Source organism: Ictidomys tridecemlineatus, chromosome 8, assembly GCF_052094955.1.
Source record: "Ictidomys tridecemlineatus isolate mIctTri1 chromosome 8, mIctTri1.hap1, whole genome shotgun sequence".
In the NCBI taxonomy this organism is placed as follows: domain Eukaryota; kingdom Metazoa; phylum Chordata; class Mammalia; order Rodentia; family Sciuridae; genus Ictidomys; species Ictidomys tridecemlineatus.
This window is the reverse complement of record NC_135484.1, coordinates 3334002-3348729: the sequence shown is the minus strand read 5'-3', so window position 1 is coordinate 3348729 and position 14728 is coordinate 3334002. Positions and strand designations below refer to the sequence as shown.

Below are 14728 nucleotides of genomic sequence, written 5' to 3'. Positions count from 1 at the left end.
GTAAACTATAAGATAGAGACCTTTCCCCCAAAAGAAGACAAGTCGGGTTAATAAAGGCACTCAGCCCATGAGTACTGACAGAATCTTTGCCACAGCCCATGGCCTAGGTGGACTCACTGATCTCACTTCACCTGTGAAACAGTGCAGCAAGTTAGGGGTAACGCATGCTCATCTTATAGATAAGAAGCATTTACTATTCAATAAAGCTTCACAAAGCACACAGTATGACCCCAGGTGCTACACTATGCTAGAAATAGAACAACACTTGTTGTCCCTCTCATTTTCACTGAGGCTTTCAGAATCTAAAGAGGACGTCAAACACATGGGTGATAAGTCCTGCTGGTGGGGAGGGCAGAGACAACTTGCAGGACAAGGTAATATCTGAACAGGCTCTAATGACCAACGAGAGCCAGCAAAAAAGAACAGAGAAGGTATATGGCAAAGGTGACACTACGGGATCAAAGTCTAGAAATGAGTGCCAGGAAATATGGTCATGACAGCAACATTAACTTAGCCTGGCTGAGTGGCACATGCCACAGCAAAGCTTGGAGAGCTGAAGGTACAGAAAAAGCAAGTCAAAGAATAATGCATGATGACCACTGAGACACTTGATCTCTGAAGACAACTGTTACACTTTAGAAATGAGGTACCCCCAAAAACTCATGTGTGAAGCAATGCAAGAATGTTCCAATATGAAATGATATTATGAGACTCATGACCTCATCAGTGGGTTAACTCACTGCTATGAAGTAGGTAATGCAGTGGTAAATGCGGGCAGATAGGCTCTGACTATAGGAAGTACATCACTGGAGGTGTGACCTTGGGGTTTATGTTTTGTCCCTAGTGAGCAGAGCTCTCTCTCTCTGCTTCCTGGTTGTCATGTGCTGAATTGCTTTCCTCTACCACACCGTTCTGTCATGATGTTCTGCCCCACCTAAGACCCAGAGTTACGGAGCCCAGGTGACCATAGCATGAGCCAAAAACTTCCCCCCCTAAGTTTTTCTTGTTAGGTAGTTCGGTCTCAGCAATGAAAAGTTGCCTAAAACAGAAACTGGCACCCCAGATGTGGGGTCATTGCTATAACTAAACTGACCATGTGGTTCAGAAACATTAGTTGCTAATTTGTGGGAGGAATACTGAAAAGTTTAAAGATGCAAACTGGAAAAGCTTTAGAATAGTGAAAGCACACATAGATGAAGTGAGTCTCATGGTAGCTCAGAAGACCAGAATGTCAATAGGACCGTTGGAGTAAAGACTGGGCTCATGAGATTTCAGAGGAGAAGGAAAGAGGACTCTAATGGAAACTAGATAAAAAGACAGTCATGTTACATTCTAGCAAAGAAGTTATCTACATTTTCCCCATGTCCTGAGACTTTCTATGAGGCTGAACTTAAAGGTGACTTACTAATCTGGCAGAGGAAATAAAAAGGCAGGAGAGCACTCAGACAGCTGCATGGCTATTGTGAGGAGCCAAGTTTCCTGTGATAATCAGGAAAGCAGAAAGTAAAGTTGAAAGATTTGAAAAAGTTTCAGCTTGTCCAGAAAAGGACTAAAACTAGGGCTAACAAAGCCATAGTTAAGAGATTACAGCCACTAAAGAGATGCTAAGTGCTTTACACAGAAACAACAACAACAAAAAAATAGAATGAGGGCTTCTCAGGAATTGGTAAGACCATGCTTATCGCAGACTCAAAGATGTAAAAGTAAAAATTCCTTTGAGAAAAGAGAAGGGGGGGCCCCCTGCCTGCACAGGGGGGGCCAAAGAAGTTATTTCACTGTACTCAGCCACCCAGGCACCTACAGGCTGCTGAAATCATTGTCCCTGGAGGCTCAGCCACTGCTCAAGATGGTGGCAGACCTCGGCATCAACCACATGGTGCTTATTCTGCAGGAATGCAGGATGCTGGCATAAAGGGTGATGGAGGCTTTCACTAGCATTTCAAAGGAAGGCCTGAGAAGTCAGGCAGAGTGTAGCAAGGTTGGAATCCCTATAGCAGCCCTTCAGAGGAAAATGTGTAGATACAAGAAGGAAGCCGAAGTGGTAGTAGAGACACCTAAGACTAAAAAAGTCAGTAATGTGGAAGATCTGCCAAGTAAAATTTCATGAATAGAGCTGAGTCAAGCCAAGAGGGAGGCCATGTGAGCTTCAACAAGCAAGTTCACATGGGTAGATTCCTCCCTTTGGAGAGACTATCACATGCCATGTGCCCTGGTTGTTGGACAGGGAGCCACACAATTTGTTTGCCCAGCTGAACTTCAGTTTTGCTTTGGTCTCAATGCTTTTTCTTTGCCCTCATTTCTGCCTTGTGGAGTGGAAATATTTCTTTGTGCCTTTAGATACTGGATATATGCAACTTATTTTTTATTTTTTACAGGAGCTCACATTGACAGTTTGTCTTGAATCTCAAAGGAGACTTTGGACTTGGACTTCTGGAAAACCCTAGACCTGTTCAGACTAAGAGGACTCCTAGAAATGGACTAAATATATTTTGTAATGGGAGATGGTCATGAACTTTGCAGGGCCAGAAAAAGAATTTTATGGCTTGGACACGAGGTGTCTCCCATCGTGTGTGAGACAATGCATGAATGTTCATAGGTGGTGACTAGGTTATTGACAGTCATGATCTAATCTGTGGATTAATCCTCTGATATGGATTAACTGGGTGGTAACTATAGGCAGATAGTTTGTGGTTAGAGGGAGTAGGTTACTGGAGGCATGGCTTTGCATTTTACATTTTATCTCTGGTGAGCAGAAAGCTAGAGTGTGTGCCCGCTCGCCTGCTCACTCTCCTCTATCCTCCCAGGCTCCCCATCCCTGCTTCCTGGCTGCTAGGTTCTGAGCTACTTTCCCCAACAATGCCCTTCTGCCATGAAGCTCTTTATACCTAGAGCCCAGAGTTACAAAGTTGGCTGACCATGGACTGAATATCTGAAACTGTAAGCCAAAATAAACTTTTCCTCCTTTAAATTGTTCTTATCAAGAACTTTGGTCACATCAATGAAAAGCTGACTAAAACAGCGACAGACATTTGGTACGAGTGTTTCTAAGACAGCAGAGTAACAATCAAACCCAGCTTTCATAAAAGAAATATGGCAAAATCAGCAATTCAAAACTCCCACCCCTACTCTAATTCATTGCTTCTGGGAATGTCATGGTACAATCAGATTGGAAAACTGTGTGGCAGCATCTACTCAAGTAGAACAAGTTAATCTCCTATGACCCGGGAATTCCATCTTTCAGAAATGCTTTCTTACGTGTATCAGAAGCCTTAGATAATACTAAAATATTCCAGAAAGTACTACTTAAGACAGCCAAAACTCAGAATCACCAAACAACCATCAATGGCAGAATCAATCAGGAGGAGTTAATATATTCACAGGATGGAATACTACATGGCCCTGAGAATGAACTAACAGCCATTGTGTTTAATAGTATGAGTGAAGCACATAACGCTGAACCAAAGAAGCCAGAAACCAAAGAGTAAATATTGCACGAGTCTACTCAATAAAAAGCTAGAGAAGAAGGTCTGTCTCTGAGGCACTAGAAAAGCAGTTATCCTTAGAGGAATACTAGAAGCGAGCAGATGGGCTCTTGGTATTACCATAAACCTTACTTCACAGTCAAGGAACCTTTAGATTCAGAGGTTAAATTACTTACAACTAACAATGGATAAAAGTGACATTCAAACCTGTTTTTAAAACGTAGTCATAGGTTAAAAACTGCTCAGAAAAACTATCTTGTCTTCAACCAATTTTTATTTTTATTTTTGTCCCTGTGTCCTTAGGTGTGCTGATCCCACAGCTGATGGTGCTTTTCTGTCCCTATTCACTTCCACAGAAGGATCTGTTCGTCATGCTACTATGAAACCATTCCCAGTCTCCCCACACTCTTGACACACTCAGTAACCAGGTTTTTCATTTCCCAATACTTTAAAAAATCATCACTTATTGTTTATAAGGTGCCGGGCATTTTATCAACCTTCCTCAATAACTTATAGGGGTCCCAAGAGGTAAATAATCCATGCGTACATCTGGCTAATCATTACCGACACTAGGGTCAAACCCGAGACTTTATGAATCCAAATCCAAAGCTCTCACCTTGTTTTACTTCATCTTCTCAGTGACATATTTGTTTGCTTTGACCTCAAGATTTCAATTTTTTTGGAAGTTGAAATCTCTAACTTACCTTCTAACATCTGCCCTAAACAGAGTATCTAGCACATAGCAATTGTTGAACAAGGGTTTCTTTAAATTATTTCCTAAAGAACTAAGTGATTAATAGGGTAATTTCCTCAAAGACAAAAAGTAGAGGTTCTGTTGGAATGCAAAGGTATTATTAAATGCCAATAAATAGTAAGTGCCTATGTCCTTAAAAACTGACATTTGGTGGGGGAAAGAGAACTTAAAAAACACCATTCTAGCACTATAAAATGCACAGAGCTGTGTATGTCCAATAAGTGGCCACTGGGAACATATAGCTATTGAGTGCCTGAAAAGCTACTACTCAAGTGTGAGCATACACACTGGATTTTGAAGAACAATTCAAATGTAAAGATGTCACATACCATATGAAATAATGATATAGGAATCCTAAGTTAAAATTACAGTATATTAGATAAATAAGTCTCAGTAATTTCCCCTACTTTTTTTAAGTGGCCACTAAAATATTTTAACTTACATCTGTCATCTTTGCTTTATGTTACATTCCTATTGGACAGTAATGCTCTATAAAATATTTTTCCCTCATTTAAGATATAACATCTCTTTCCCTTAATTTAGGGTATTAAATTACACAGTGGAAACTGACAGCCCACACAGCTGCCAGTCTTTGTTCTGGGTTCCACGTGGGGAAGTTAATTTTTTATTGTTTTTTCTCTTCCAAGTTTTGTAGGCTGGGTTACTTCTTAAAGCACACATTCCAATTTCACCAATCCACTTAAAAATTAATCTTGACTTCACTATTTTATGTCTTGTGTTTCTCCAAAACTCCTATGTTGAAACTTAATCCCAACTGTGATGGCATTAGGAGGGAGGACTTAGGTTATGAGAACGGAGCACCCTCTGTATTCGTCTCCTTTGGCCATGACCTGACTGCCTTATAGTAGCAGAAATTCATTCTCTCATAGTCTCCAGAGGGAATTTGTTTCTTAACACTTCCTAGTTGTGGCCATTTCACTTTAATCTCTCCTCTAGTGATCACAATGCCATCTCCTTTTCTAACCATATAATCTTCTGCTGCCTCTTTCAAGACATGTGTCATTGGATTTAGGGCCCACAGAAGTAATTCAGGATGATTTCATCTCAAGATCCTACACTTAATCACATCTGCAAAGATTCTTCCCCAAAGGAGATAACATTTACAGGTTCTGGGTTCGAGACACTGACATATCATTTGGATGGGGGCAGGTCAGGTATTCAACACACTACACTCTCCTTGATCAATCTCTCAAAATGCATGATCTTTAGAAGTCCAAGCATACTGTAATCCTAGTTACTCAAGAGGCTGAGATAGAAGGATTGTAAGTTTGAGACAGCCTGGACAACCTGGTGAGACCCTATCTCAAGACAAAAAGTGCTAGGAATGTAGCTCGGTGGTAAAATGCCCCTGGATTCAATTCCTAGTACCAGGGACAGGAGGGGTGATGACACCAGGGATGGAAGCCTAGCACAAACCAAATCTAGGGTTTAAAAACAAAATCTGAATTTACTTAAAAGGAAGAGATTATGTACTTTAAAAAAGGATCTTTGATTTACAAAAGAATTAAACACAAAGTTTATTCTAAATACAAAATCAAATTTGCAGATGTTTTAAAGACTAGTTCTCCATATAACTTACGCCTAATAAATTATTCATTAAAAAGAACACTTTATGAGTAGAGGAACTTTGGACGGGGCAAAGGGGAGGGAGGAGGGCTCAAAGGGGTAGGAAAGAGGGTGGAACAAGATGATCATCATTACCCTAGGTATATGGATGATTGCACAAATGGTGTGACTCTACTTCACGCACAACCAGAGAAGTGAAAATTCTGCTCCATTTGTGTACAATGAATCAAAGAGCTTTCTACTGTCATGTATAACTGATTAGAGCTGATTTAAAAAAAAAAAAAAAGAACCCTTTAAGCATTTGCATAAAGGGAAGCAAACATGCCTTCTTTCCCCGCAACAGCTGGCACCACAAGCAAGATAACAGTAGACTGCCAAGCCAGAATCACACACTTACACCACAGATGAGAGAAGCAGAGAAACTTTCTTCGTAGGGGCTGAGCCAGAAAAATGTCAGTCACTTGTGGGTAATTCTTCCATGCTGCTGATTTTTCATTGGAGATAATATTGTCCTTAATACATTTTTGGCCCACATTTCCTTCAAGTATTGATGCTAAATGAGGTAAACATAGTACCATCAGGAGAATACTCTGAGAGGCAGTTTGTCTAAGAAATAAAATGGGAAGTCCACATTATAAACAATGAAAAACTAGAAAATAATGGGAGATAATGTAAAAGAGTATGTAGGTGTATAACATTCTCTGATTATATTTGCACATTCATAAAAGTTGTTGCCTCAGCTTTTTTTGTGCTACTATAATAGAATAGCACAGATTCAGTAATTTATAATGAGCAGAAATTCATTGACTCTGGGTTCTGGAGGCTGGCAAGTCTGCAAAGGGTCTACATCTGGCAACAGTGGCAACTTTTTGCTGCATCTTTCCACAGAAGAAGGGCAAAAGAGAGCAAGAGATCGAGTTCCCAGCATCAAGCCTGTTTGTACAGGGTACTGGTCCCTTCAGAGGGGCAGAAGCCTCAGGATCTATACTCCTCCCACTAGGCCCCACCTCCCAACACTGCTGCACTAGGGTTAAGTTTCCAGTTCATGTATGTGTTAGGAAGTGGGACTCAATAGGAGGTGTTTAGTGGGACTCAATGGGAGGTGTTTAGTTTTGTTTTCTAGAGAAGAAAAAAATAAGCAGGAAGAACTTTCCAATGTGAGCGATGCATACAATGCTTGTTTAAAACAATGAATAGCCAAGAAAAGTTAGGACAGAAACTAAAATGTCCTTTGAACTCAGAATGATTTTCAGAAAGGAGAGTACCAATTTGCTAGTACTGCCAGAAGACACAGTCTTAAGGACCAGGGCCCTGCAGGGTGGGCTTCATCTAACTTCATCATCTCTTTAAAGGCCCTATTCCCCAAACAGCCAGGAGACCTCAGGCACTTGGCACTAGGACTTCTACACGCAAATCCTGAAGAATCACAATTTAAACTAACACTTTCTGGTCCAAAACTCTTATACTTGTTTCTAAAATTATTTAAAAGACTGAATTATACTTTTTAATAACTGTAAAATATTATGTAAAAAAATGATGAGATAAAAATAAGGGTTATCAATCTGATCTGATATCTAAGCTGAAATATACATATTAAGACTACAAACTTAAATTTAATACAATCAACTAGGAGAAATCATCATGATAAATGGAACAATCCCTCAGTAAGAATTAATGCAGTGCATATAATAATAATCATTTAGCATATACTTCAAAAAGCACTGACTTGAATTTTACAATTCACTTATTACTAGGTTATCATCAAGAAAAGAGTATATTTCTTTTAAGATGAATGTTTTCAAAAATCACCTTCTCAAATGCTACTTAATTTTAAAAGAGGAAATAATTCCATTTTCTTTAATAAAGATAATAAGCTGGCAATACAACACATTGTTTTCAAAGTCTATTGAAAGATCTATGCTCTATAGGGCCTTTAGTATATCAATTTGTTAAACATTGACTTAAGGTGTCTCTCCACCAATAACATAATATTTAAAAAGAAACTACATCTTATTTATCTTCTTATCCCCAGAGCCTAGTAATTATACTCAAGGACTGCCAGTAGTAGTTATGTTCTGTCAAATCAACACAAACACTGAATCTTCAGGTACCAAACCACTGCCTCTAGTAGAAATATGAGGCTAGGTTCCTGCAAGCTTTTGGTGACAATATTTTCGTCAACCAATCACTCTGCACATGCAAAAATGACAGTGCAAGCACAGCAAGTATTGATTATGAGGTTACAAATAAATTTTAGTGAGTAGACAATATAAAACATAGAATATTCTATGTATTCAATATAGAATATAGAATATTATATTAGACATTATATAGAATACATAATTCTATAGAATATAGAATATTCTAGAATATCCAATATAGAATCCACTATACTTTGACATAGTAGACATTCAACAAACACTTGGGAATTGAATGAGTAAATGAAGAAATTCATAACCATACTGGAGCATTTCATTACTTGTAATAATTTCATTATTTTGATCCCAGCGAAGACACACTCATATTACCATGGATCCACCCTGCAGAAAGCAGTATCTACCACTAACCTGGCTGTTTGTTCTTAGGCAAATTGGTGATCCTTTTTCAAACATTATCCTTCTTAAGTGTTTAGTACAAGGCAATCCAGCTATGTTATTTCCTCATAATCCACAGTCATGCCACACTGTTTGAAGCTGTACTGCAAATATCTCAAAGGTTTCCATCCATTTGCTCCTAATATAATCTGCTGTAGAGCCAACTTGCTGCACTGCTGTCAAACATCTTACCCCTGAACCATAAAAAGCTACTAGTTCTTGCTTAACATTGAGTGAGCCAAGTTCTTCCTGGTGACCAACACACTCTATGAGCAGGAATACAACATGTAAATTTGCTCACTAAGCGTACTTCACAGAAGCAGCAAAACCCAGAATTATATTCACTTATCTTTAGTTATCGTAAAGATTTAAACACAAACACAGCACTTCTCCTTTCTTTGAAGTTTCATCTGTGTCACTGATTACCTCTAAGACTCTAATTCCTTTCTCCGATAATTAATCACTTAATGACAGTGAGTGACAACTGATAAAGAAAGACAACATTATTTTTCTGGTCATTCACTCCATGTACTTTACACTTTACACCATAAAACTGTAATTGTTAAAGACAAGACTACTACAATTCTTCTGAATTAGCAGAATAAATTACTCAATATTTCTGTGCCCCAATTTCCTCATCTGGAAAATGGAGATAATAATACCTACACCTCATAGAATTATTTTAAGGATTAAATAAGCATAAATGGAATTTGCTTAAAATAGTTTTCAGTAAATGTCATCTATTGCTAGCACTTAAGTGTAAAAAAAATTAGTTCGTACTCAAATCAATAAAATATTAGTCAATGAAAGGTACAATAATACATTGTTATAAAAGAAGCCTCAAGAAAGTACCTTAAATCAACAATGGCACTGAAAGAACTTGGTAGTTATTTCTAAATTCTCAAAACTTTTCTTTTTTTTTCTTTGAAAATAAAACCATTCTTCACAGCATTTTCATTTTCAAATTGTGCACTTTACCCTTCCATATGGCTGGAATGGTGTGTGGATACTGATTGCTGCAACCCACAGTTTTTACTGCTGACTTTGCTCAGCTAGTGGATAATCTGAAATTTAGACTATAATGAAAAGCCTGCTAAACTTCCTTAACCTGAGTTGACAGCATAACTAGTGACTAGTAACTTCTGCTATATATATGCTAGCTGTGTAGATTTTCAGATCTTTCACTCTAATATGTACACCTGTGCTCCCCTTTTTAACAAGGTAGCCATAGGATTACAGGTTTACACTCATCTTCACATTTTAGATTTCATTAAGAGCCATTAAAATAGTTAGAGCAGATGTTCTACTGTATGATATACTACTGAGACTTTATCTCTGTAATGACAGTTTGGCTGTGGAGTGTGTTCTGTGTCTGGGTAGTTTTTAATCAGTAGAATTAGTGAACAGTTTAATCCCAGGAATCCCTGATTTCTCCATGTTTTAGTGTAAAGGTCAATAAGCAAGTTGAGATAAACAGCTTATCAGATGTTAAGCTGAAATCATGCTAGCTCATGATTAGCTTCCCCCCCTACTTAGGTTTATTAAGATAGGGGGGTAAATGCAGAGAGTATAAGAACTTCTTTTCATGAAACCCGCTAAACTATCTTTTTTTTAATCAAATTTGTCATATTTATTTTCTCACCAAAAAATGACAAATGTAAAACTTTAGTGGGGGCAACAAATCATAGAATATCATGCATGATGAATTAACCATATTTTTGCTAACAAACATTTCTGCCAAACATTTCAGAAATAATATTTAAACAGACAACAATCTGGCTTATAGTCAAGAAAAGCAATAATTTTAAAAAAGAAAAAAATCTCAATACAGCTCCTCCCCGCTACCACCCCCCAGCCAAGACAAAGAGTCTTTTCCTCTGCTCTGGCACAAAATTCAGGAAAGGAGCCAAGGTGCTGCTTATCAACCCTTTGACATCAAGAGAGGACTGTGTGCGTCAGCAGGCCCAGGAGGGACCCCAGGCTTGTGGCAATGGACATGTGCTTCTTATCTTATCAGCTGACAGTCTCTGGCACTTCAACATTACTGTGTGAACCCCAGCGGAAGGAAGGTGTGTGTGATTGTGAGGGTGTAGGTTAAAGTTATGAACTACGCAGCTCTGAGCAACTTATTAACAAAACAAACTATCCAACACATTACACTAATTATGATTAAATCCAACCTTAAGAGAGTTTTTTTTAAAGGGCAACCTAGCTATATATGACAATCCCTTCTTAGTTATGAAAGTGAAAGCTGAAGTTATACTTTCAGAACTGTGAGGCCATTGGCTCCACTTAGAAGATTTAAAGAAAAAGCAATTTTTTAGAAAAGTACATGTAAGTCTTACATTAGCTCCACTAAAAAGGTGCTTGAGAGTTGGCAATAGGCTTAAGACTGCTTTCAAACATTGGCTGATATTCATACCTCTAAACACAAAGAAGAAGAGGGTCACGTTAGGTCAGGTGGGGTTCAAACAGTTACACTAGTCAAAGACAAAGTCTTACAAGAACTACTTTGCGCCTAAATATTTGTTTAAATCTATCTTTGCTTTAAAAAATCATTTTAAGGGTATACCTCAGTTGGAAGAGTGCTTGCTTCACATGCACAAGGCCCTGAGTTCAGTCCCCAGCACCACACAAAAAAATTTTAAAACAAATTTTAAATATTTAGAGAAACACTGCACTTGCTAACTGAAAACTAATTTTACCAATGTAATAAATATTTATACTTTGAAGAACAAGATTTTTATTTATTAGTGTTAACTCACACTGGATATTACTCTGTTAAAAATTACAGTGCATTTACACCATGATTTACAACATCACCAACAGTACTATACACACACACACACAAACACACACACTGTATTGCACATGTTACTTTGTCATCCTGGTAATACATATTTATTATTCCTTCAAGTTTATCTGTTAAATTAGAATAAACACAATTAACTAATTCTATACAACTCTGTATGGGTCAGAAATCAGCTGTTCTGAACCATGGATAAGAGAAAAACTGTCCCCACTCTCCCATGACAGAAATTCCTTCTGTGAACGCATCATCCTATCCTCACATGTCATTCTTCATTACTCCTGAGCTTGGTCTGTGCTCTCAGTTGTATACTCTGTCTCTCTTCACTTTGTTCCTCAACCATCTGAAAACCTTTGCCAGTTATTTCATTGACACCCCAGTGTGTACCCCAGAATTCCCTGTGTAAACCCAATGCAAGGTGAACTCAACCATCCAATTCTCTTCACTAGCATTTCTCAGTGGTTAGAGTTTAAAATTCAGTCCTGTTAATTCTTTTATTCCCTATAGACAACTCCCTGTCCTGATCCCACAATAGCCAAGCCAAGACTGTTCATTACCCTTGAGCATTCAGACACATCATTATCCTGTGACACATAATTTGACCTTCTTTTCCCCCAAGAGGACTCTTCATCTTTCTGCTTCAACATTTCTTTGAACCTCTACCCACTTTCCATTCTCTCTAAACCCAGCTAGCTCTTCTTCTTGGTTTAGTTCCTCTTTTGCCTTGCTCACTTAATTACTCTCCCCGCTATATTTCATGTCTTCAAAATATACTCCCTGATAATAGATTTTTAATATGCTCACATTTCCACCAACCCTGAAATATCATCATCAACAACAACAAAACTTCTTTCAAACCTGGTAAACCCAACACACATTCAGTTTTTTTCTTTTACCAACAAAGTATAAAGAGTAGACTTGTACTTACTTTAGTGTCCTTAATTCTAACTCGTTCCTAATCATAACCCCATGAGTTCAGCCCTCAGCCTACAATAAAACCACTCATTTAAAAAAAAATTCCCCCAAACTCTTAAATATCATTATTTCAGTTTTATGACTGTTATCCTAGCCCTTATCTTCCTAGGTCTCAGCATTATCAGATATTGCTAATTGATTCCACACTTTCTTGAAAATTTCTCCTACATAACATATCAAAAAAAAATTAGTCAATAATCAATTTGCTTAAAGCAAATACATTCTTAAGCAGACCAAATGTCCTATGAAAAACAAAATGAACTAATAGAACTTCAAGGAAATCCTCAAAAAGTGTTAAAATTAACCCATCCAATGTAAAATACCATAAAATTTTAATACAATAAAATCCTGCCAAGGATGCAGTGGGGAATTGCCTGGGGCCTAGTGTCAAAATCAATTCAATATCTAAATAAAGCAAGTTTTAGTCAATTGATAAATTTAATAAACTGGAGATTAAAACTCAAAACTTCAAAGAGCTGCTTCCTATCTCTCTGAATGTCCCTTCTGCATTTCTTTTGGCTAGCTTAGTATCCTGTACTCACCTGTTAAATGTTGAGATTTTCTCTCTTCTATCCTCATTCTACATTCTTTTCCTTCAAAGTCTTCTCTACCCCCATCTCTTCAACTGTAACATCTCTGTGGATGACTTCTACATCTATACCATTAGCTTCTAAACAAAAAACAAACAAAAAAACCAAGTAACCATCAGATAATTCTCAGCATCAATATACCTTAACTTCCTTGAATCCTTGAATCCTTACTCCTCCTTCTTCTGCATCCCATCTTTTAGTAAAATCCTCTTCCTCCTAGTCACCTAAGCTGCATACCCCAGCCATCCTCCAATCCACCCTCTTCTTCAGTCCCTAAATGCACAGGACAGCGAAGATCTGTCCATCCTACCTCCATGGCATTCCTGACTTATTCTGGCCTTTTCCATACCCTACCCACTGCTACTGCCTTTGTTCAGAATACTGCTAGCCACCATTTGCCCCCCTCAGGAAGGGTCATACTATCTCGTCCAGCTCAGAATGAATCCTAATTTACTCTCATTCCTCTCCATCGCATTTGTTCAGGTGCAATGACCAAAAAAAAAAAAAAGCCCCTCTTTCCTGCAATGTACGCCAGGCCTATAGCTAGTTCTGCCAGCAGCAGAACTGTACCAAGTAGCCGACTGGGCAGCACAACGACATGGCCCCTGAGGATGCCAGTCACTGAGTCAATCCCCCCTTGGCCACCCCACCTCCAGGCTTCCTGTTTCATGACCTGCATGTAACTTAGTGCTTAAACAATCTGAAGCTAGGTCCTCCCGCTGGGCCAGAGGTGCTCTGAGCACACAGCCCTGAGGGGCAGGGCACAGCACTGTCCCTCCGCTGTCCCTCCCTGGCTCATCTTCCTTCACCCCCTCTCGGCCGTGTCTTCCTGGCCTCTGTGCCCGGGAGCCCGAGGTCCAGGGAAGGCAGGGAAGGCAGGAGGCAGAGGCCTGGGCCCGCATGGCCGGCTGGGAAGACCCTGGTCTCCCGTGCGCTGGAGGCCGCCCTAGTCACCTCCTAGTCACCTAAGCTGCATACCCCAGCCATCCTCCACGCCACGCCACCTGCCATGGTTGGCCTCGCTGCTGTGGGACCCAGCAGGCCAAGACCGCCTGGGAGACCACACAGCACCACACTGCACCACAGAACAGAGCAGGTGGCAGCCACTTCCGGTGACGTCACTGCCGGAAGTGTTCCCTCCCTCCCCCTTCCGTCTACTTCCTTCCTCCCTTCCTCTTAATCCCCCACTTCTTTCCTTCCTCCCTTCCTTCCTTCCCCTTCCCCCTCCCTTCGCCTCCACTTCCTCCCTCCTTTTCCCTCCCTCCTTCCCCCTCCCTTCCTTCCTCTTTCTCCCTCCCTTCCTCTCCCCTCCCCTCTTTCTTCCCCCTCCCTTCCTCTATTCCCCTTCCTCCTTTCTCTCTTCCTCCCTTCCCCTTCCCTCTTTCTCTCTTTCTTCTTCCTTCCCTTCCTCCCCGTTCCCCTCCCTTCACCCTCACTTCCTTCCTCCTTCTCCCTTCCCCCCCTTACTTCCTTCCTCTTTCTCCCTCCCTTCCTCCCCTTCCTCCTCCTCCTCCTTTCCCCTCCCTCCTTTCGTCCCTTCCCCTTTCTCCTCTCTTCCTCCCTCTCTCCCTACTCCTTTCCTTCCTCCTCCTCCTCTCTCCCTTCCTCCCTCCTTTCCTCCCTTCCCCTTCATCCTTCCCTTTCTCTTCCCTTCCTCCCTTCCCTTTACTTCCTCCTTCCCTTTCTCCTCACTTCCTTCTTCCTTACCTTCCTCCCCCTTCCCCCCCACTTCCTCCCTCCTTTGCCCCCTCACTTCCTTCTTCCCCCCCCTTCCCTCTTCCTAACTTCCTCCCTCCCTCTTTCTCCCTCATTCCTCCCTTCATTCTTTCCTTCTGCCCACTTTCTGCCCAGCCCTGGCAGCCCAAAGCATGGGCATGCAGCCACCTCCCGCGAAGCTCTGCAGGCTCTCTGCTCTCTCCCAGGCTGGCATGGTACCT

At 40.2% G+C, this 14728-nt stretch overlaps 1 protein-coding gene across 10 annotated transcripts in view; it reads right to left on the bottom strand.

Annotated features, from left to right (window-relative positions):
* Positions 1–14728, bottom strand: part of Pde10a (phosphodiesterase 10A) — a 508658-nt gene that overhangs the window by 184260 nt on the left and 309670 nt on the right. For 3 of the 10 annotated variants that reach the window (XM_040283551.2, XM_078018763.1, XM_078018765.1), the window contains one exon: positions 12744–12871. The exons of the other annotated variants lie outside the window; for them this stretch is intronic. In XM_040283551.2, the coding sequence (XP_040139485.1) occupies positions 12744–12780 (37 nt within the window). In that variant the 5' untranslated portion in view covers positions 12781–12871. The remainder of the gene's footprint in view (positions 1–12743; positions 12872–14728) is intronic. 10 annotated transcript variants of the gene reach the window in all.